Source organism: Dermochelys coriacea, chromosome 4 (genome assembly GCF_009764565.3).
Source record: "Dermochelys coriacea isolate rDerCor1 chromosome 4, rDerCor1.pri.v4, whole genome shotgun sequence".
In the NCBI taxonomy this organism is placed as follows: Eukaryota; Metazoa; Chordata; order Testudines; family Dermochelyidae; genus Dermochelys; species Dermochelys coriacea.
In genome coordinates, this window is record NC_050071.1 from 67,568,980 (window position 1) to 67,593,948 (window position 24,969).

A 24,969-nucleotide genomic window follows, 5' to 3' on the forward strand; every position below is an offset into this window, starting at 1 on the left:
CACAGTTTCATGGTTAACTGAACCTTTGCCCCCTACTCACCCTTATCTTCCTGGAGAACACCCACTTAAGATTTCAGGTTCTTGGGCAGAGACCCCCACCTCTCCCTCTAGACCAGGGATTTAGGCTTGCAGTCCCTCTGCACCTCACTGATTTCTCTAGCAAGTCTGATTGTGGTCTGTCACCTGTGGTTAACCTTTCTCCAGGGGCTACAATAGTGTATACCAGTTACCAACCAGCTTTCACAAAGCCAAGTACATTTATTCTCAGGATAAAAGCATTACAGAGAAAACATGTAAAAACAATAAAAATCCCTACACACATGCTAGAAGCTTATCAGAAGTTATCCGTCTTATGGGTCCCTAGTAAGTAAGTCTCTCCAACACTTCCACAAGAGTTGGGGTCCCATTTGCACAGAAGTCCTGTCCATTTGCTGGATCAGAAAGAGAGCCCATTGTCATTATAAACTCGATTTTATACCAAAAGCCCTTTTTGCTCTCTGGTAAAAACCAGTCTGAACCAGCATACACAAACCTCCTCAGGGGCTGATAATTCTCTAGAAGTGGTTACAGCCTGAGTGATTTGCCTTAATCACCTCCCTACTCTTTTATTTCCGGGAGGAGCTGTGGTAACACTCCCACAGTGGAGCTACATACAATCCCTGGTCCACTGTGATACATAAACCATTCATGAAACTTAACACGATGTGGTCCCTTGAGATACTGCATGTAGTTGCAATGTCTGTCACAGTACCCTCTTAGAAAGGTATACAATACTGGTCTTTAGAATGTGATGAAAGTAGACTGAATGTCATTTTTTTCAACAAGTTGTACAGAAGCAACATTTTCAGTTAAGATACGACAAACTACAATATTTACTTTTTTCCTAAAATATTTTCCTGGACCAATCATCATGCTATTTATGTCAATATACCCTTATTTTCACCTCAAAAGCAAATATTTTCTCTCGTACCTCTATCAGATTGATACTTTATATCCGGGGTAGGCAACCTATGGCATGTATGCCAAAGGCGGCACACGAGCTGATTTTCAGTGGCACTCACACTGCCCGGGTCCTGGCCACCAGTCCGGGGGGGCTCTGCATTTTCATTTAATTTTAAATGAAGCTTCATTTTAAATGAAGCTTTAAATGAAGCTTAAAATAAACATTTTAAAAACCTTATTTACTTTACATACAACAATAGCTTAGTTATATATTATAGACTTATAAAAAGAGAAGGTCTAAAAATGTTAAAATGTATTACTGGCATACAAAACCTTAAATTAGAGTGAATAAATGAAGACTCAGCACACCGCTTCTGAAAGGTTGCCAACCCCTGCTTTATATAAATGATAGTTCAAAAGTTGCTACAAAAACACATCTAGACAGTTACAATGTAAAAATAGTGTTTATTAATTCTTGGAATACTTCAAACTTACTACATATTATCAAAGTTAACTCATTATTTAATATATTTCATTTTTTTTTTTTTAAAGATGGGCTGTCAAAAGAAACACCAGTCTTTGTATGTCTGATATCGCTGCATAAGGCTGTATCTATTTAGCATTAAAACTTTGGATTTGTTCTGTTCTTGCACATAATTTAAGCTCCCTCACATAAAATGTAAATAGCAATCACAAAACATAAGGGGGTTTGTGAGTGGGAAAGCCATAGTTTTCCAAGATCTGCCACTCATTGTACACTCAGTCATGAAAATACTCATCTAACTGTGAGGTCCAAACTGAGATGGATGACCATTTGGAGAAGCAGGTGGTGGGGGTGGAGGTGGGGGCGGGGGGAATGGGAATGGTGGACTATAAAAGTTAGAGTACATGTTGGGCCCTGTCCACATCATGTTTGGATTTGGGGGTGGAAAGTGATGCATCTCATTACCAACAGGTCCAAATCCTGGAGGAGGAAAAGGATACTGAAGCATTATGGGATTTTTTTGTCTGTGAGGCTGTGGAAACATTGCAGATTCTTGATGTAGCCTGTGATCTGAAGAGTACAAGTGCGGAGGTCTTAGTTGTGGTCTTGAGAAGCTTGGATTAACAGATGGATGGGGAAACCTATCCCTTGAGAAGCCAGGATTAAATTCTCTGCCACGATAGCCTCTTGAATACTTTGAAGTAGGCTGTTGTACAGGCTGATGCTGAACTTCATTTTTCTCACCTTAAAAAATAGCCACAGAATTACTTTTTTTTGTTTGTTTTTTGTTTTTTTAAGTATTTATATTCAAATTTTGGAACTTGTACTATATTTAAAACAGCTTAGTCTAAAAGTCTGGCAAAACAGGTGGTCTTCTCTTCCTCTTTAAAATCTAATACTTAAACAGTATACGAATAAAAATATGCAACCCTCGTTTAAACAAACTCAAAACAAGGACTAGATTATGCTTAGTGTTTATCAGCTGATCTATTTATGTTTTAAAAATGATTAAAAACAAACATATGAACTGTAAGGTATCTTTTAAACATCTAAAATTAGAAAATGTGTCATTAGTGTGGTCAGTGTGGTCAATAAATTACCATTTGTAAACAAAATGTTAAATGAACTCCATTAGGGTGGTGGTGGGGTTTGTTTAAAAAACAAAACAAAACAAAACAAAAAATGCTGAAACAGTGACATTTAGTGGGTTTTTCTTGTAAGATTTGAAGGCTTGAAAATTAGTAGTAAAAAGAAGAAACATCAACTTTTTCCCCCCGCCAGCAGACATGGTTTATTTACCGTAGAAATACTCAAATTATGAATAGCACACACTAAAGTTTTCTTTACAATAAAATTTAACGAGTTTGTTTTGAGTAGAAAAAATATAAAGCTGAAGATGTAAAATTTGTGTTCTGATTCTGTGCAGGAGTTTTCAGATTTTAACTCCACTGAACACTGCTAAGAGTACTGGTACTGGATTTACCTAACAACCAACCAATTGTTTATTGGGTAAATCCAATACGTTGCCTGCAGCCGTCAAAAAACCCACCACATTTTGGTCAGATAAGAAGCCAAGAGATGGTATTTATGCAGAGTTGACCAATATATGCAAGGATAAGTATATCACATTATCAACATGAATTATTGATTCCACATATATTAATATGCCTTAAGCATACAGTATCAATATAACTTTACACTGTATATCTATTTCTAGCAGTTACAGAGCCTGTTTTGACCTATGTCTTTTTACAAGCCTGTTCACTTACGCTAAGTATCACTTTACAAAGTTGAAGTCAGCTTTGACATTAGAACACAAGAAATGTACCAAGGGCAAAATACATTAATGTTCTGACCCAGTACAAGCTGAGGAGGTACCTTCATGAACCAGTATCTCAAATACTAGTATCCAAAATAAGAATAAGGATGGAACAGAACAAGAAGTTAAAGAACTGGGTCAAACTGGTGGATTTTAGTGATATGTACAAAGTTTTGTAACTTGCAATATCATTTATAGGATGATAAACACGCCTAGTTAAAATGTGTAACTTTGGGAGCACCCCTTGTGCATATGTTGAATTTACCACCACCTGCACAAGACAGATTCCCTGAAACTAATATCCTTTAGCAATAAACCTGACTGACAACGGTTATTTGGTCTCTTGACTACATTTCATACCAAACCAAAGTATGGTCAAGCAATTGACTATACAATTTATCAACAGCAATATGCAGAATCTTGATTTCACCATTTAAATTTTACATGTGTCATGCAAGGTAGTGTCAAAGGATATCCCCTATATTAACTAATTATTTAGTTTATCAGAGTAAGCACATAAGAGGCTTAATCAGGATTTTGATTTTTATGATAACAAAAAGCAAGTCATGGAGCCCTTAATTAAAAGGTATTTTGACTCACTTGGGAAGATAATTGTAAAAGCATGTACATTTAAAAAAACCTGAGCTTATTATTCCACTGAAAGGAAAATCAGGATATCTTCGGTCATAAAATATTCACAAGGTTCAGCATTAGTTATCTAGGGAATTTATATTTTTATTGACAACCCTACTGTTGTAAGAACTGAGCCTACAGGTTAATTATGAGCTCATCTGTTAAAAAAAAAAAAGCAAGCAAGTTCATAAGAGGTCACAATCTATAACAAATGTCAATGGGAAAAGGTGCAGAAGCAAAACAGAAAAACTCAATTAGTCCCAATAAAAAAGGACTGGTGATATAACTCAAGGACTATGTTAAAATCATGCTTGGTAAACAAGAAAAGTATGGAACTGAAAATCAATAGGCCAAAATTGGTGTTTCAAAAACTAGGCCTAAAAATTGGTGAAGAAAAATAATGAAAGAATGGATTATTCCATCCAAACCTCCCTTTCAGGGTCCTTAAAAAACAAGACTTTAAAAAAAAAATTAACAAAAGCAGCAGCTGATTGCCAGCAGCTACTGAAAAAAGCTTCCCATCATGGCTGCCATCTCCAGGGTCTCCTGGGACCCAAGAACTTCTTTATCCTGAACTGGAAAGATGTCTTAAGAAAACTGGGTGGGTGAGTGAGAGTGCGCTAGATGACATCACCAGCTCAAGTTGAATCCTGAATACTTTCAGGGATGTTAGACTTTCCCAACTACTTGACGCTCTGTGTGTCCTTTTCTTTCCCCATCTTACTTCTTCCCTTTCCTTTCCCCTTCTGTCTAATAAAAAGCTAAGATTGCATATTTTGTAACACTGCTATAAGCCTTTGGCCAGAAAGTGGCACCTTACAGCAGTGCCCTGACCAGCCCAAGGCTGCTACCAAGTCTTGGAATGGCTGATAAGACTGTGTATTTCCATGGGTGAGGTTGCAAGGGAAAGGCAACCCCAGGCATAGAAGCTGCATTTTCTCTCTGTTATTCTTCTCTCCCCTTTTGTGTTTTTGTCTTATATCTTCTTAGGAAACAAGATCAGTCTTTAACAGCAACAGCAATAACAGCTCCAGCCTATCACAACTAATTACCTCTCTTTTTCCCAAAAAGGACTGCTATAACTATCTTTGATATCATCAAAAAGACTGTCAAACAAGGGTTTTTGTCCTTCTAAAAATTCTCTTCAGCTCAGGGGAAAGGGAACAAGGGATGTTATTAAAATGAAAGCCTTATTAATACTTTACATTTTAAATGCTTAACTGTTTTTCCTTCTTTTCTGTACCTTTAATAAAAGTTAGTAGGATTTTTAATGGCATTTACCATAGCACTAAGCAGGCTGAGGTCTTTGTATACCAAACACTGAACCCAGTTTAAAATGTTTAATGTTGAACACTAACTGGGTTAAGTTAACACCTTTGACTCGTTGGACCCATTTATTCCATCTAAACCAGTACACCATTATATTGTGTTTGCACACACATGCAAACTTAATATTAAGTGTATATAAAATCTTCCATATAACATAATACTTAAGCAAAGTAATATTTTTAGTTCACAATAAAGTTCTCATTTAATCTGTAAATATTTAAGCTCATCTGATAGCAATTCTTTGTTCCAATTTAGTGAGTTATGTTTGTATTTGGCTTTCAGACTCAAAACCAAAAGAGAAAAACAATGGTGAACTCTTGCAAATTCCAGGTCACCACTAGACTAGTGCATCAAGGACAACTCTTGCCAATGATTTAAGCGTTAGACTATTCTAAAAAACTTTGGTGTGTTTGTGAAATTTCTATATATACACACACACACATCAACATAACAGATACTCCATTTTTCCAGTAAAGAATTGACATTATTTAAATGTCAGGTACACCAGAATCCTTGCCAGACTATGTACTCTTTAATGGGTTAATGTAAAGGTGGGGGTGGGGGGGTTAGGTTCCAGGGAAATTTTTTTTCACAGATAAGACATTATATACATATACAGTACAAGTTTTAAATAATTTTATACTAACAATTTCATACTGTACTCACCAATGATGATTGTGAAGCTTGGTTGAGGCAGGGGCATAGCGGGACAGGGGCTTGCCCCACTCCACCCACTGGGCATTCCAGCTAGGGAGTGGGGTCAGGGTGCGGGGGCTTGCCCCGTTCCATTCACCTGGGGCTCCTGTCGGGAGCGGGATGGGGGCGTGGGGGCTTATCCCGTTGTGCCTGCCCAGTGCTGCTGCTGGGGAGCGGGGTCAAGGCAAGGGGTCTTGCCCCAGTCCACCTGCCCAGCGCTCCTGCTGGGGAGCAGGGTGGGGGCTCAGGGGCTTGCGCACTCCCTGACTGGAATGCTGGGCGGGAGGAAGGGGCAAGCCCCTGCACCCCCACCCCACTATCCGGCAGGAGCACTGGGCAGGTGGACTGGGAGGAGACACACAACGTAATAAGGGAACATTGCAGGACTTTAAAGGAGTATGTTCTCTAATAGGTCAGCGACCTAACAACAAAACAACGTTAACTGGGACAACATTAAGTGAGGGGTTACTGTAAATGATGAACTGAGTGCTTCATCAAGATTAAATGTTTTCATTTAGTGGATAGGGTCTTCTCTCTCTATTTAATGCCTCTGCACTGAGGCAACTATGTCCTTCCAGCCAAGCTGACTGTGATGCAGCTCCCATGAAGTCTGTCAGTTTTGATATATGTTGTCTAGAGGGGGACACTAATGAGTCATTTCAAATGCATCCGATGAAGTGAGCTGTAGCTCACGAAAGCTTATGCTCAAATAAATTTGTTAGTCTTTAAGGTGCCACAAGTACTCCTTTTCTTATTTCTCCTTTTGTGAGAGTTTGTGACAGCTGCCCCCACTGTGTTCTCAGCTACTGTCAGCTATGGAGTAAAGAACTGAATTCCGTTCCTAACCATGTTTCATCAATCACACTAGACCAGCAGATTTACTTTTACTGGATAGTACATAAATTCACAATTTAGAATATTCATTATATGTACCACAGATACTTAATAAGTTATGTATATTTACATAGGAAAAAAAAGCAATCATTTAGTAAAACAATCTCCTCATAAAACTTATTAGTGTGTTTATCTGTATCAAATAGTGCAAGTTTAAGGGATGTGCCCTCATGTGTTTTTAATTACAATTTTTAAAAGAATTGAAAGATTTCATGATGAAAGGTACCAAAGCTCCAATATTAAACCAGTATGAAATTTAAAGAAATATCACTATGCTTTTTAGACTTGGTTTGAGGGACTGAGGTTAAACCATTTATTTTTTCTATGGTATTTACTCACTTGAGTCATTCATTTCTGATTTGGGTTTCTTTCTTTCTTGATTCCGAGATTTCTTTTTCTTTAGTATTCCCTGCCTCTCCATTTCATCATCACTGAAATCTAAGGCCTTAGAGAAGTACAAAAAGATGATATTTAGAAAAATTGTCAAAAAAATTGTTATACATTTAAAAGTCAACATTTTAACTTTTAGAATACTTTACACAGGTCCTTTGGAAAATAGGTTGATCAAGTAATTACAGACTATCATAATGCATATGCACAAGGGATTTAAAATTAAGATTTCACGGACAACTTTAATTCTATCATTTCCTAACTTCTGAATGCTTAATGTAGTTTTTTGGATGTAATAACTATATATGTGTATATAAACATACATGCGGTATTAATAGTTACTGGATACTGCCTACAATGTATTTTTACTCATTAGAAGTTAACACAAAACAGGGTCAACCAGTTGTTACACAGCTAATAATTCCTCATTCAAAAATTTGAACTGGCCAGAAAAACCCTCTGCAATATGTTGGCAGCAAAGGCATATTTAGGCCTGATAGAAGTGTGTTGTGAATTTTAAGAGTTTGTCTGATAATATTTAACAGCGTAAGCATAAGCAGAACTGCACATTTGTAAGAAACTGCATGTTAATCATGTTTATGAGTAAAAGACCAGATAAAGTAACTAAAAAAAGCTAGAAAAGATCCACTTGAACCAACACAAAACTTGTAATGATGGAAAATGAAAGTTAACATAGTAATGAGAGACTTATGCATACAAGAAAAGAAAATTATAAATAAGTAAGTTTGTGTAACAAAGGGAGGTTGACGTTGTATTGTCCAGTGTTGGAGGCGATTATGATGGGATCGTTCTGATGAGCTTCCTACTTGTAAGTAACTGATCACCACTTGCTAAGCACTTTGCCGTAATAAAGATTTCTTAGACCCATGTACAGATTAAGTGAATCTCAATCCAACACAGCACATACCATAAATCCTCATATGAGGGGATGGAGAAACATGAATTTTTTTTCTTTTCTTCCCTCAGTCCAACAAATTCCCAGCTACTAACAAAAATATTGATGAAAAGTAAAAGGCACTTTGGCCCAAATTTTAAAGGTATTTAGGCAACTCACTCATGGAAATCAATGCCTAAATGCTTTTAAAAATCTGATCCTTCTAATTATTCAACTGCCTAAAGGTTGTAGTGAGAAATTAACCATTTACACAGAGGACAGGATGCTTGTTAAGCACTCATTATGACGAGTCAAGCTTGAAAAATAATCCAAGACAAAGTATTTTGTGAATAGTGCTAATCAACAGCAACAAAAAAAAAAAAAAAGGTTACTCACTTTCTCGTAACTGTTGTTCTTTGAGATGTGTTGTTCATATCCATTCCAGGCAGGTGTGAGCGTGCCGCATGCATGCCAGCCGGAAGATTTTTCCCCCCAGCAGCATCCATAGAGTTGACCTGGGCGCCCCCTGGAGTGGCACCCAATATTGGGCCCCGCTGATCCCCCACCCCCTCAGTTCCTTCTTGCCGATTATTCCAACAGAGGGGTAAGGATGGTGGGTATTGGAATGGACATGAACACCACATCTCGAAGAACAGTTACGAGAAAGTGAGTAACCGTTTTTCCTTCGAGTGATTGTTCATGTCTGTTCCAGGCAGGTGATTCACAAGCTAGAGCTCAGGAGGTGACATCGGATTATCCACAGAAAAGAGCACAGTTTGCCCAAAAGCCGCATCGTCCCTGGACTGTTGTGTAATTGCATAGCGTGACAAATGTATGCATCGAGGACCACGTAGCTGCCCTGCAAATTTCCTGAATAGGGGCTTGTGCCAGGAACGCCGCAGAGGCCTGGGCCCTGGTAGAGTGAGCGGTTATCTGCGGAGCAGGCTCCTTTGCCAGGGTATAGCATTCCCTAATGCAGGACATTATCCATGACGATATGCGTTGAGAAGATCCTGGGAGGCCCTTCATTCTGTCCGCCACGGTTACAAAGAGTTGGACGGACTTCCGGAATGACTTAGTCTCCTATATAGAGAGAACTAAGGCCCTATGCACATCCAGTGAGGGCAGTCTACGTTCCCTATCGGGAGTGTGGCTTGGGATAAAACACTGGGAGGAAGATGTCCTGGGTCATGTGAAAATGGGAGACAACCTTTGGGAGAAAAGCCGGATGAGGCCTGAGCTGGACCTTATCCTTATGAAAAACTTTGTAAGGGGGCTCAGACGTGAGGGCCCCGAGCTCCAAAACCTGTCAAGCAAAGGTAATTGCCACAAGGAACGCAACCTTGAATGAGAGATGCAACAGAGAGCAGGGGGCCAGAGTTTCAAATGGTGAGCCTGTAAGCCTGAAGAGGATTAAATTGAGGTCCCAGGCAGGGACAGGCTGATGCGCGTGTGGGAAGAGCCTTTCCAAACCCTTAAGAAAACGACTGACCATAGGGTTTGCAAAGACCAAGAGACCATCTAAGTCCAGATGGAAGGCGAAGATATAGTGGCCAAGTGGACACTTATTGATGACCGGAACTAGTCTTGATGCTTTAAGTGAAGGAGGTAGGCCAATATAAATGATATGGGGGCAAGGAGCGGCGACTGATTACGTTGCTCCGCCCAGATGGAAAACCTTTTCCATTGGCCAGGTAAGTAGCCCTGGTAGAGGGCTTTCTACTACCCAGGAGGACTTGTCTGACCTGGTCCGAACAAGACAGCTCTGCAGCACTTAGTCATGAAGCATCCAGGCTGTAAGGTGGAGCGATTCCAGATTCAGGTGCTGGAGTCAGCCCTGGTCCTGTGTGATCAGGTCAGGGACCAGCAGTAAGGCGAGTGGGGCCGCTATGGACATTTCCAAAAGTGAGGTGAACCAGCGCTGACATGGCCACGCCAGCGCTATTAGTATGACTCGGGACCGGTCCCTGCAGATCTTGAAGAGCACTCTGTGGACTAGGGGGATGGGTGGGAAAGCATATAGCAGGCAGCCCTCCCATGAGAGAAGGAAGGAAGGCATCCCCGATGGACCCCGAAGGAACAAAACATCTGACATTTCCTGTTGCCCGGAGTGGCAAACGAGTGTATCTGGGGAGAGCCCCAGAACAGAAGACTGAGCTCACATCTGGCTGAAGGGACCACTCGTGGCCGTTGAAGATCCGGATGAGACTGTCCGCCAGCATATTTCACACCCCTGGGAGGTATGAAGCCTGCAGGTGGATCGAGGGCTTTATGCAGAAATCCCACAGCGCAAGGGTTTCACGGCACAGGGGAGAGGAGCATGCACCCCCGTCTGTTGATATAAAACATCACCGAGGTGTTGTCCATGAGGATTGAAACACATCTGCCCATTATGTGCGTTTTGAAAGCGTAGCATGCCAGACATACTGCCCTCAGCTCTTCGACACTGATGTGAAGAGCAAGGTCCATGGGAGACCAGAGGCCCTGAGTCTTGAGGTCCCCTAGGTGAGCCCCCAACCCAGATCTGAGGCGTCTGACATCAAGGTGAGCAAGGGCTGACAAAAGGTACCCCTGTGCAAACCATTCGAGGGTCAAGCCATCATAGGAGGGAGTCCAGCACCAGGCAGGGCAGGGTTATGACCCTGTTCAATGCATCTTGGGCTGGTCTGTACACCGCCAGCCAAGACTGGAGTGGGCGCAGCCTGAGCCTGGCATGCTGCACCACATATGTGCAGGAGGCCATGTGTCCCAGCAGCTTTAGACAGTTCCTTGCAGACGTCGTGGGGAACAGTCTGAGGTTCTGTATGATGTCCTGAAGTGAGCGAAACCTGGCCTCCGGGAGGTACGCCCTGACTTGGGTAGAGTCCAGAACCGTGCCTATGAACTCTATCCTCTGCAACAGGGACAGGTTAGATTTCTCCTTGTTCAGGAGGAGACCTAAGTCGAGGAAGGTCCTCCTTATAAACTCGACCTGAGCCTCCACCTGGGCTCTCGAGTGATCTCTGATCAGCCCAGTCATCGAGGTATGGAAAAACCTGCATCTGGTGCTTGCGCAAGAACACCACAATGACTGCCATTCATCTTGTGAATACTCGGGGGCAGTCGACAGTCCAAACAGGAGGATGGTAAACTGGTAGTGGCCTCTATTCACCACGAATCTGAGACAGCATCTGTGATATGGGACTATTGCAATATGAAAATACACGTCCTTCAAGTCAAGGGTAGTGTACCAGTCTCCTGGATCCAGTGAGGGGATAATGGAGGTTAGTGAGACCATGCGAAACTTGAGTTTCTTTACATAGTTGTTCAGCTGTCGCAGGTCCAGTATGGGTCTGAGGCCCCCCTTGGCCTTCGGTATGAGGAAATACCAGGAGTAAAAACCCTTGCCTCTGAGCTCCTAAGGAACCGCCTCCACTGCCCCTACCGAGAAGGGGGACTGCACCTCTTGAATTAGAATTAGTTGCTCATGAGAAGGGTCCCTGAAGAGGGATGGGGCAGCAGGTGGGGGGGGGGCAGGAGGGTACAGAATTAGATGGAATATCCTCTCTCTACCATACGGAGCACTCATCGGTCTGAAGTAATTCGAGACCAGGCACAGTAGAAAAGGGATAGACAGGATGAGAAAGTAAGATGGGAAGGATCCAAAGGTTGTACTGGCAAGCCGTCCTCAATCGTACCCTCGAAAGGGTGGTCTAGAGCCTGGTGGGGCCCTGGGCTGGCCTGAGCTTTGTCCAGAGGGTGGGCGTTGCCTCCTCAGAGTGCTCCTGTTCCACCTACGCGGAGCATCCTGGTGGTTTTGGGGTTGGTAAGGATGAGGGCAGGTTGAGGCCTAAAATGTTTGCGCTTGAGAGCAGGCATGTGAAGCCCCAGCGACCAAAGGTAGCCCTCAAGTCCTTCAAGCTGTGAAGTCTCTTATCCATCTTCTCAGAGAAGAGAGCTACACCCCTGAAGGGAAGGTCTTGAATGGTCTGCTGGACCTCGTGGGGAAGACCAGAGCCCTATGGCCAAAGTGTGGGAGGCCACATCCGCTTCATTTAAGGCCGCTTGCAAAGACGCTCAGGAGACCAGTTTCTCCTCCTCCACAACCACAGAGAACTCCCCCTGAGCTTCCTGGGGCAGAAATTTTGTAAACTTAGCCATAGATGAGCAGGTGTTATGCCCATAGCGGCTTACTATGGCCTGCTGGCTGGCTATACGAAGTTGCAGGCCTGCTGTCAAGTAGACTTTCCGGCCAAACAGGTCCAGTTTCTTGGCATCCCTGTTTTTAGGGGTGGATCCTTGAAACCCTTGACGTTCTCTCTGATTGACCACGTCGACTACCAAAGAGTCTGGAGGAGGGTGGGTGTAAAGATGTTCATACTCTCTAGAGGGAACAAAGTAGCGGCGCTCAGATTTCTTGGCTGTAGGTGCCAGAGAAGCAGGAGTTTGCCACAAGTTCTTAGATGTTTCTTTTATCGACTTGATAAATGGCAATGCAGCCTTGGATGGTCCGGAGGGAGCCAGGATGTCTGTCCTCTTCCACCTCCTCTGCGTGAATCCCCAGGCTTTAGGTGGCCCGCCTCAAAAGCTGTTGAAGAACCTAGTTATCCTCCAAAGCTGGGGCCGTCAAAGTCCCCTCGACCGCTTCATCGGGTGAGGACGAGGAAGAGAGAACAGGAGGTGGGCCCAGTTCACTGCCTTCGGCCCCTCCAGGATCCCTCGGCACGCGGTACTCAGGCTGTGGAGCTGGTACTGATGAAGAACTCTGCGTCGCAGCTGGTGCCGGGACAGATAAATCCAGCGGGACTGATGCCATCAGGATTGGTAGGGAGGGAGCTGAGGCTTCTGCCAGTGCCGGAGATGGCTGAGCTATCAGTGCCGAAACCATGAGTCGGCGGGGACACTCCGCCCAAGGGCTGCACCGTCATCAACGGTGCCGTCGCTGACTGTGGCACGAACACCACCGAGGACATAGATACTGTTCTGGAGCACGGACCATGGACTTGACCCTGGCTCTGATGGTATGCCTAGGGTGTCCAGAAGGGCCATTGAGCAGGTGATTGCCACTGTTGCTACCATGGTGCCAGGTATGGTTAGTGACTGCGCCGGGACCTGGACCTTCTGCTCCGAGATCTGCTAGATCAAGCTGAGTCCACCTCCAACTCAGAGGTCTCCAAATAAGACGACCAAGGAGGAGCAGTCCCCTGGGTCGCCAACAAACAACGACTCGATTCCGGGGAGCGGTGCACTCCCTGCGTCTGTGCAGGCGGTGCCGGAGATGGAGACCTATGGGCCATCACGGTTGGCTTACCCCTGGAGTGGAACAGGGAGCTTGCGGTCACCAGAGATTCGTCCCTCCTTTGGGGTGAGGGCGGCACCGGGAAGCACATCAGGTCCGTTGCCACCGCAAACGCGTCGATTGTGGTTGTATGTCCACCAGAGGGACCAAGGAGGGTTCGGACTTGACTGGACCCTGGTGCAGGAGTTGATGAAACCCTGGGCGGAAGCGGTCTGTCCCGAGCCACTCACAGAAGGCGCCAGCCCCTTAGGCTTCAAGGAGGGTGATTGGTCCCTTACTGGCCTCTTCTGTACTGGCACCGGAGATGGAGAACAGTGACGAACTGAGGCTGACACCCTACGGCTCAAGTAGTGGCGGTGCCGGAGGGCTTTAGAATCCTTAGCCCGGCCCATTTTGCATGTCATTGGTACCAGAGTGCTGCACACCGAAGAGAACATGCTCAGTGCCTGGTCGTTGGGTCCCAGGTCAGATTGCGGTCTCAGAGCTGCCCCCATGAGCAGGAGTTTTAGTTTTTAGTCTGTGTCCTTAAGGGTTCTTGGGCAGAAACCCTTGCAAATGCGGCACTTGTCCTTTTGGTGAGTCTCACCAAGGCACTGCAGGCAAGACGAGCGAGGAACACTCTTGGGCATAAACTTTCCACAGGACTCACAGAGTTTAAACCCCGGAGACCCGGGCATACCAGCAAAGGGGAAACGAACTATCTAACAAACCACTACTAACTATATGAAAAAGTATAGAGAATAACTCTTTACACTCAGAACAAAGACACTGCTAAGGCGCTTACTCCAAGAGCGAGCAAAGTTCCAGCTAGCCGTCACGGGTGGTAAAAAGGAACTGAGGGGGTGGGAGGTGGGCGGAGCCAGATATTGGGTGCCATGAAGGCACCACTCCAAGGGGCGCCCAGGCCAACCCTAAGAACGCTGCTAGGAGAAAAATCTTCCGGCTGGTGTGCACACCTGCCTGGAATGGACATGAATAATCACTCGAAGAAAACACCAATACATTTGAACTTAATGCCTCTTACTTTAATCCACAAGTACAGAATATAAAATATACACATTTTATACAATAGAAGTTTCACAACAAAAGTAAATTTTAAAACTGCATGGCAGTGGCAAGAACACTGCTTGCTGAAAGCTGGAGTAATAGGAGGAACACACTTACTTTAAGAATATTGATCTTTAAAGACCATTTTCCACTATTATAATGCATTCAATACTTCTACAACATTTGTATTCTGATTTAGCTTGGCTATGCAGCATTTGGAATTCTGGCTAACAATTCAATTAAGATTAATATTTAATTAATATTAAAAAGTCACAGCATACACACACACTAAGAAGAAGTCTTGTGGTGTGATTAGTTCTTTGAGAACTTGCTCCTTTGTTCTGGACTTAAAACAAAACAAAACCATAACTACAGTCAAAATTATTTTCCTACTATACTAAGAACCCATATTAGTAAGTGCAGAAAAACAAAATGGGCACCTGTTTCTATTAAAGGCAGTGAGCTAACACACTGCTGAAATGCTTGGACTTAAACAAAAATCATTAAAAAGGTAATGCAGACCAGCAAATTGCTATATTTAGACTTGTTGCATTACACTCATAAGTGAACCATAAAAGTCATGAAGTATATGCCAACATAATGTTTATTATTGAAAAAACCTTTCAGCAATTTTTTCCAGTCATGATTCTTAAAAGACCATGCATAAACTTTGCTCCCACCCTAGAACAACTAAGGTACCTCCTGCAGCTAACTTTTTTGTTTCATTTAATGTGTTGTAAGAATCACCTTATGGAAGAGCTGCAACGACTTCCCCTTAGCATTGCAGCAAATGGACCAATCTCAGAGTTTGCTAGAAAAAGCTGTGTGGCTTAACTGCCCAGATATCATCATGTGACCCCAAAGATGGGGGCCCAAAGCATGGGACAATTGAGTTCATGGTTAATCCAGATCTACTTGAAAACAACACTTCTTTTCTGACAAGTTTGTAAAGGCGGAGAGTTATATGGGTCCCTGGTGCCCGTGCTCCACCAATATTTAAGAATGTGGGCCTGGCTCCACCAATGTTTGGGCTTATTGCACTTTGGGGGGGCTCCACACTTCAGGGGGATGAGGGGTCCAGGGCAACCAGGAGGGTTAGTGGGGGGCCTGGCGCTGGCAGCAGTGAGCAACCTGGCCCCAGCCTGCCCTTGCTCCACCCCCATTCCACCCCTTCCCCCAAGTCCCCATCCTGCCTTTCAGGCTTCTGCCCCATCCCCCAAGCGATGCCTGGAGCCAGCGGGGTGGGGCAGGCTGGTGCCGGGTCACTTGCCGCTGCCTGCATCAGGCCCCCCAGACCACCCTGGACCCCGTATCACCCTGAAGCGCGGGGGCCCCCCTAAGTGTGGTAAGCCCAAATAATGGTGGAGCCGGGTCCATGTTCTTTAAATATTGGTGGAGAATGGACACCACAGACCCACCAAAAGTTATATAAACCTGGCGCCATTGCATTAAGCCAATATTTTAAAGAGAGAAAAAGGAAAAGAGGCCTGAAATGAGTTGACCTAAATGTGAGAGAATAGAAGTTAGGTGCTTCAGTGCTTTTGAAAATCCTACTAGGCAAACTGCTCAATATTTAGGCACCTAAATACCTGAAGAAATCAGACCCTAGTTAACTAGAATATGGTTTAATACTAGAAATTAAAAGGAGTATTGGATCATAATTACAGAAAAGTGACTGGGCAAAAAAGAAGGTCCTTCATCCAGCAGCTGGCCACGTAAGACTGCTAGGGACCCTTTTGTAGCCTGTATTGGAGAGAGCTCTTGTACAGCACCAGTAAACCCTGGTTTTTGAAGGCTGTTCTAAAGCTCAAGTGATGCTGAAAAAGGTGGAATGAGCCCCATTCCACAAATAGGAATGCAAGGGCAATGCTCTCAGAGAAGAACTACTGCTGGATAGCTCCACAACTTGTTTCTGGAAGCAGTCTCCAGAAAGAAAGTTTTCTTACTTGTAAACGGGAGTTCTTCAAGATGGCTCTGCATATTCACACATATGGGTTTTGCATTGCCTAGTGGTGCCTAATGATAGAACCTTCTCCAAGCAGCATCCATTAAGAGCGCTCTCTCACCCCCTGCCACATCTTCCTTCAATATCTCCAAATGTTCTGAGGGCAAGGCTATACAAGGGGATGCAATGCCCTCTACCACCTGTGTTCCTTCCACCACCAATACAGAGACACAGAACAAAAGGGCTGAGAAAGAGGGGAAGGCAGGTGGGAAGTAAATAACCTTCATTTCTTCTTTGAGTTCTGCATATTAGATAAGAACAGCCTCCTGGGTCAGAACAAAGGTCCATCTAGCCCAGTATCCTATCTTCTGACAGTGGCCAAAGCCAGAAGCCCCAGAGGAAATGAACAGAAACAGGCAATCATCCATCCCATCACCCATTCCCAGCTTCTGGCAAACAGAGGGTAGGGACCCCATCCCTGCCCATCCTGGCTAATAGCTGTTGATGGACCTATCCTCCATGAACTTATCTAGTTCTTTTTTGAACCCTGTTATAATCTTGGCCTTCACAATGTCCTTTGGCAATGAGTTCCACAGGTTGACTGGGTGTTATGTGAAGAAATACTTCCTTGTTTGTTTGTTGTAAACCTACTGCCTATTAAACATATAGCACAACCTCACTAATTGACAACTGTGACAGAGCCATCCATCACACATTACCAATGTTGTAAGCCAGTTCCCAATTCAGGAAAGCAGTTAAGCACATGTTTAACTCTTATCATGACACATGGGTCTCGAACGTAGGGTTCATAGTCACGGTCATGCCCCAACCTGCCACCTCGCAGTCTCCATTTATAGGTAAAGAATAGAAGCTGCCGCAGCTTCAGTGGAATGAGATTGTACTGTTGCAGGAACAAGAATGTCTGCTAATGTGTAACATTCAGTAATACATTTTAATCCATCTAGAAATAGTCTGGGAATAACTGTATAACCCATGTGATTTTTAACATAAAACATGAATAATCTAGATGATTGTCAAAAGTTTTTAGTTCTACCTAAATATGCAAGAGCTCTTACTTCCAAAGTATGTAAAACAGATCACCCTTATTAATGTGCAGCTTTGGAAAATAAATATCATCAAATTAATTGTCTGGTATGAAAATCAGAAGCCACTTTTGGCAAAAACCTGGGATCGGTCCCAAGAACCACCTTATGTTTATGAAAGGACATAAAGGGTGGATCAGCCATCAAGACATTCAATTCACTCTCACCCTTTTGGCTGCTGTTATGACAATAATGAATTCCATTTTAACGGACAAATAATAAGGAACACTCATCCAAGAATTCAAAAAGGTGGCTTCTCGAGCGTAACTAAAACCAAATTAAGATCTCAAGGAGGGACAAGATTTCTCAAAGGGGGAATGCATAATGCATTGCGCCTTCACAAACCTCTTAACTATATTATGCACAAGCAGCCATCTACCATCTACTAAAAAATGATAAGCAGAGATCTATTTGAAAGTTCAGTTGGCAGCTGAATGAGATAACCCCTTAGTTTTTAAGGTGCATTAAATGTTCTAAAACACAAGGTATGGAAGCCGAGACCAGAAAAACCAGACTTTCACTTCATCCAAGCCACAAATCTGGTCCATTTCAAATAACACAGTCTACCTCTCTAGAATTAAGCAGTATATCCTGAACCAATGAGGAACATGTCTGTTCAAGAGCCAGAGTCTGACCATCCAGGCCGTCAGGCAAAAGCACTGCTGGTCTAGATGAAGAATCCTGCCTCCTTGCTGAGACAGAAGACTACATACAAAGACCCCATTGAACAGCTGAAGGGGATCCATAAGCCACTGTGGATACCACCAAACAGGAGCAACCAGAAGCAACTTAACCCTACCCTGACTTATCTTTCTCACTGCCTTCTGAATCAAAGGAAGCGGGGGGAGGGGAGCATACAAATGGCCCCTTTCCATAGTGTAGAATGAAAGCATCCGATAAGGATTGACTGTTCCTGTCTGCACTTGAATAGAAAAGGCAACACTTTGTGTTGAAACTCATAGCAAACAGGTCTATGTCTTGCTGATCCCAACTGGAAAATATGCTCTGAAATTAACTGATCCTTCAGCAACCATTCATATGTTTGAGACTGTGCCTATTGAGACAATCTGCAATTGCGTTCTGACCTGCTAAATGTAGGACCACTGGATAAATGTCACCAAGAATGCACCAGTCCCATAATCTAATCACCTCCACACATAGCTTAGCAGGGTGAGCACCCACATTTGTTGGCATAACACATAGCAGAACTATTTGCAGAAACTTGCCTTGTGAGGGAGGAATGAGGGACAAACAAATGGCTCAAGTCCAACACAATGTGCAAGCCGCTCTCTTGAAAAGACCAGTGACCTCAAACTTTAAGTTCGTTCAGATGCACCCTTCATCTCTCCCAACATCTGTTGACACACATGAAGTTACTGTCACCAACAGGAGACTGAACTGGACACCTCTGCAAATGTTTGCTGACTACCACATCATGTGCGTCCAGAATGTCTCAAGGCATGATGACTAACATTTGAAGATTGTACAGATTTGTTTGCATACTCAAGGCCATCCAATGCTACACTGGTCTCATTCTGAGACATGTAAATGGAATCCTGTAAGTAGTAGCTGTCATGAAACCCAAAGAAAAGATTAGTATCTTGGTGTCATCTGCAAACTTGCATATCTGAATGTTTAAAATATATTGCAATATCTTTTAAAAATTCTGTCCTATGGTAAAAAGGCTTTCCATGCTCCCGAGTCCAATATGGAGCCTAAGAATAAAAATTCTGAGTTGGACAGGATTTGATTTTTTGACATTGAGAAGTTGTCCCATGTCTGAGGAAAGGGTGGTTGTAAAAGCAATGAGGCTTAATAGATCCTTGCAAATGGCAGCCTTCAATAGCCAATCATCCAAATAAGAGTAAACATAAATACCCTGCATTCTCAACGGAGCCACTACCACAGAGAGGCAATTAGTCAAAACTCTTGATGCTCGAGGCAGGCCAAATGGCAGCACCTTGTCATGGAAATGGTGTTCTGCTGCCACAAATGAAGGTACTTTCAACGATTGTCAAATGATTGTCAAACTGGCTCTGTGGGTATGGGGAAAGCGGTGGATGCGATATACCTTGACTTTAGCAAAGCTTTTGCTACGGTACCCCACAGTATTCTTGCCAGCAAATTAAAAAAGCATGGATTGGATGAATGGATACAAGGTGGATAGAAAGATGGCTAGATCGTTGGGATCAACAGGTAGTGATCAACTGCTCGACGTCTAGTTGGCAGCCAGTGTCAAGCAGAGTGCATAGGGATCGGTCCTGGGGCCAGTTTTGTTCATCTTCATTAACAATCTGGATGATGGGATAGATTGCACCCTCAGCAAGTTTGCAGATGACACTAAGCTGGGGGGAGAGGCAGATACGCTGGAGGGTAGGGACAGGGTCCAGAGTAGACAAATTGGAGGATTGGGCCAAAAGAAATCTGATAAGGTTCAATGAGGACAAGTGCAGAGTCCTGCACTTAGGATGGAAGAATCGCATGCACCGCTACAGGCTGGGGACCGACTGGCTAAGCAGCAGTTCTGCAGAAATGGACCTGGGGTTTAAATGGACGAGAAGCTGGATATGAGTCAACAGTGTGCCCTTCTTGCCAAGGAGGCTAATGGCATATTGGGCTGCATTAGTAGGAGCATTGCCAGCAGATCGAAGAAAGTGATTATTCCCCTCTATTCGGCATTGGTGAGGCCACATCTGGAATATTGCGTCCAGTTTTGGGCCCCCCACTACAGAAAGGATGTGGACAAATTGTAGAGAGTCAAGCAGAGGGCAACAAAAATGATTAGGGGGCTGGGGCACATGACTTATGAGGAGAGGCTGAGGGAACTGGGCTTATTTAGTCTGCAGAAGAGAAGAGCGAGGGGGAATTTGATAGCAGCCTTTAACTACCTGAAGGGGGATTCCAAAGAGGATGGAGCTCGGCTGTTCTCAGTGGTGACAGATGACAGAACAAGAGGTAATGGTCTCAAGTTGCAATGGGGGAGGTCTAGGCTGGATAATTTGAATCTCTGTTAGGATTGCATTCGCTAGTTGCCTTTTGTCATCCAGCAAATCCTGCACACACAGTGCCATCTTTGGAATTCATAACAGGCCACAGCAGCTTGGTAATTTGCCACCCTAATACCAAGAAGAGAACATTTTTATTCCTAGAGAATCAATCTTCTTTCCCTCTCTATCAGCTGAGGTGAAGTGTACCTGTTCAGACTTCAACCTGCTACTAGCAGCAGCCACTATCAATGAATTAGATGCAGGGTGTGTATGGAAATATAAAAACCCCTCCAAAGATAGCTGACATAATTTGTCTGCTTTCTTGGCTATAGACAAAAAGCAAGAGTGGTCCAAGCTGTCTTACCAGGCTGGAGCACACCAACAAGGATTGGTAGACATGGGGAAGTAGCCCCATGAACACCGGATGAGATATCTTCTCCATAGGCACTGAAGGAAAATTCAAAGTGGACACCAGGTGATCCACTAAAACTTACCTCAGGTGGTGGCTCTTGGTCATTCTGCCATGATGCATCAGACCCTTTCTCCCTAAAAGATTGGGCACAAAAATGTTGAGAAGCTTTTAATAGCAATCTAATTAATTGGTTAACAAGAGATTCCTAATTCTGTGACTTTATCCAAAGTAATTACTTTACAAAAAACAACACTAAGATAACAGATAGGCAGCTATGCCACCTTAAATAAAACGTAAGTGGATTTTGAGCTTGTTTTTAAAACAATTTCTAACTAGTTAGAAATACATTTCACAGCTTGGTAGATCATGCAGTTACTACACACCATTTCTACAATGCTCCTACTTTGAGTGAAGGCTTCATATAGTTAAAATTAAGCTTTGGCTGAGTACTTTTTCAAATATTTTTTTTAAAGCCAAATTGTTACAGTAAACTGGGGTACCTGTTGTATGGCCATTCTCTTTCCTAAGTGTCTGTTTTGATAATGGCACAGCATAGTTTGGAGGAATAGATAATGTTAAAAGGAGGTTCTTCTTACTTATGGCCCTGTGTCCAACCAACTCATCCTCCGCCATATTGCCACTTCAGGTTTCAGCTTACCATTGTGTAATGCCAACAGACCCTGTTGTCAGCAGGCGGGATCAAACCTGAGAGCTTAGTGCATGAGCCTCTACCACTACAGCCAACTTGCTGTTAGCTAAGGCTGCAGAGCAGACTCAATCTCTCTCAGTGGTCTCAGTGCCACTTGATGGGACAGAACATCACACCCAGAAAGTATGTGGGTTACGTATGCACTCCCCTTTTTCCCCAAACCACAATGATTACACACTACCTCTTGCTATCACTTTCATCTCATTCCCCTTTCTGTTATCAGAAACCCCTCACACACACATCCATCACCAGCTAGAGAATGCATTCAACTATTCTAGCAGGTTTCTCTGTAGAAAGATGGCTTAAGGAAACAAAGGTAAACACTTCTTGCTTAACACAGAAGATGAACAATTTCCAGTCCTGAGTTAAATTTCACTCAAAAGTTTGTAAAAAACCTAAAGATATCAACGTAAAAAGCAAATGCAAAAATGGTCAGCTTGACTATTGTCCCTGAATTTCCACTAGTCAGTCTTCTGCGAATTAGCAGGTATGACAAGTTAAATTGTACTATCATCCATTTGTGAAAACATCAATACTGTATGCCAAACTTAAAATCATGATATTTGAGAAAAAGTATGCAAGCTTTTTTTTTTTTAAAAAAAAATGAAAATCTCTCCACATTTCTTACAAATAATTTAAAAAATGCTTTGATCTGCAATACCAGGATATTTGCTAAGAAAATTTGTTTATGCTAATGTTCTATTTCAGTGGTAAGCCATGGCTTGAGCAAAGCACAGTGGAGATTTCTAGAAAGCAGTATTGCGGTTCTATTATCCTTTTAAGTTACAGCACCAAATTGAGATGGATCAGAGTTACATTGCCTCAGACTGTGCTATGGGAGGAATGCTATCTCAGAAAGGCAGAATTCTCCAGTCTGCACTGAGCATGCTCACTCTACACCCCTTCGAACTCTCCAATATACCATTGTGTTCCATCTCCTCCCAACTTTCCCTGCCATTCTTGGTGTGTTTGGCCCACAGGTAGCAAACAGAATGAGCAGTCTCTGCACTCTGTGGAAAGCAAAGGTACGTGGGAGGAGGAAGTTAAAGTAGGGTACAGCCTGGTGAATTTTATTATATGTAATGATGGCCATAGTGGCCACTTGTTTGTTTGTCTGTCTCTTACTGACTGAGTCCTTGGTCTTTTCTTCAAAGACTGATAATTCTGTTACCATAGAAATGCATATACTGCCGAATTTATACATTTTGAGTGCAAATAAGAGTTGTAGGAATTCTCTTCTTCTAAATGTTCTTAAGAATATTTCCTGGGATACGCATTTCAGGTTCTTTTCCAAAAAATAGCCCTCGCCACTTCCTGCAGCTCCCCGTGGCTGGGAGCAGTGAACTGCGGCCACGGGGAGCTGCGGACGGCCGTGCCTGCAGACAGTCAATGTAAATGAACTGTCTTGAGGCCCACCAGCGGATTACCTTGACGGGCCGCGTGCGGCCCACAGGCTGCCCACCACCGATCTAAAGTAAATGAACAGAGAATGACTTGTCTGAAAATCTGGTGGAAGTATACAGTTCAAATGCACATAATGGAGAAGCAAGGGGCCACTAGGTGAAGAAACCCAAACCCGTGGATAAACTCAGAGAAAAGAAATACAGACACAGGAACAACGAATCTAACAAGCACTACAAGCTGAAGAGAAGCAAAAGATAAGACAGCAAGAGTAGAGCTGGACTTGCAACAAAGCAGAGGAAAAGTGGTTTCCTCTCTGAAGTGACACAGTATACTGCTGAGAATAATTTCTTTTGTTCTTATTAATAATGATGCATTTGGTGTAACTGTACAAAGTAAGGAAGTGTGTACAAGCTCACCAAAAAGTTAGTTTTGTTAATAATAATAATAATAATAATAACAATAATAATAAAAAAAATGTAAGTTAAGTAGTAAGTAGCTGGTAATAGCCTATATTTATTTATTTTCCTGCTACAATTTTGGGTTTTCCCTTTTAAATAACTGAAAATTTAAAATTATCCCTTTTGTCTTGGCTTGCCTCTGCTTCCCCCCAAATTTAGCATAGCCTAATCTAGCCTGGGATCTCAGCATATGGATACAGATAAAGCTGCAATAGTGGCTTCAAGCAATCTTAAAACTGAAATTCCCACAGGAGAATTAAGATAGACCCAGAGGTGAAAGTAAGCTGGTGCACCGTACCAGGGTGGATCGGCTTCCCCAGGTGCAATTTAAAGGGCCTGCGGCTCCCAGCAGCAGCTGGAGCCCCAGAGTAGTGGCAGTGGGGCTGGGACGGCGATTTAAAGGGCCCGGGGCGGTAACAGCGGCCAAGCCCTGGGCCCTTTAAATCGTCCCCCGGAGCCCCGCCGCCGCTTCCCCAGGGCTCCAGGAATGATTTAAAGGACCCAGGGCTCCGGCCGCCGCTACCGCCCAGGGCCCTTTAAACTGCTGCCAGAGCCCCTGGCTGCCGCTGTTACCCTGGGGAGGGGGAAGGAGGCATTTGCTGATACACGGTGGGCCGGGGCTGGCTCTGACCTCCCCCAGCCCTGCCCCTTCCGCCCAAGGCCCCTCCCCTTCCAGGGGCCAGAGCCGACCACAGCCCAGCCCTGTACCGGTAAGTCCCTAGACTTACTTTCACCCCCTGGATAGACCCGTAAATTCCTAATGCAATATTACTCAGTAGATTTCACCTAATCAAATACTTTAGCATTTTGAACCCAGCTCTGCCACTGCCTCACTGTATTGCATGGTGAAGTCACTGAACTACTCTGTCTCAGTTTCTCTATCTGTGGATAACAATACTTAATTACCTACTTCACAGAGATATTGTGAAAGATAAACTAAACTAGTTATATTTTATAGCACTTTGTAAATTTAAACAAATATGTAAATGTTAAGTTATTTATTATCTAAGTAGTAAATAAAAGCCAGTTTCAAAATTGAGTTTTAACTGAGAGGATGAATTCAAATTCTTGATAAGGAAGAAACAGATATAAAAGATATAGGTGTACCTGGGTTAAATTTAATGGCCTGTGATATGCAGGAGGTCAGACTAGGGGATCTAATGGTTCCCTCTGGCCTTAAACTCTACAAAACTAACACAGAGAGAGAGATAATAATAATAATAATAATAATAATAATAATAAAATCTTCTATCGAGACGGAGCAGATAATGAAAATAACTACTTCAAAGATTTAAAACCAAAACAAAACTGGCTCAAGAATCTGACTTTCATGCATTATTTTACTTGAAATGTTTTACCAGTTCACATTACGGATTCAGAACACTAGGTAAGCTTGATTCCTACATCTAAAAATCTAATTTTAACCAAATTGCACTTTGTGTATTGAATCGCTAGTACTTGCTTTGTTAGGAACTCATTTGAAATTGCATCTGCCATTATAATTTCTCATAGCAAATGTGGTCACACGTCAACGTCTTTAAAAA

At 43.3% G+C, this 24,969-nt stretch overlaps 1 protein-coding gene across 2 annotated transcripts in view; it reads right to left on the reverse strand.

Moving 5' to 3' along the window:
• Window positions 1-1,390: 1,390 nt before the first annotated feature.
• Window positions 1,391-24,969, reverse strand: part of NAF1 (nuclear assembly factor 1 ribonucleoprotein) — a 76,737-nt gene continuing 53,158 nt past the window's right edge. For both annotated transcript variants that reach the window (XM_038400070.2, XM_038400069.2), the window contains exons 6-8: window positions 20,937-20,988; window positions 7,137-7,242; window positions 1,391-2,170 (exon numbers count right to left, since the gene is read on the reverse strand). In XM_038400070.2, coding sequence (XP_038255998.1) covers window positions 1,722-2,170; window positions 7,137-7,242; window positions 20,937-20,988 — 607 coding nt within the window. In that variant the 3' untranslated portion in view covers window positions 1,391-1,721. The remainder of the gene's footprint in view (window positions 2,171-7,136; window positions 7,243-20,936; window positions 20,989-24,969) is intronic.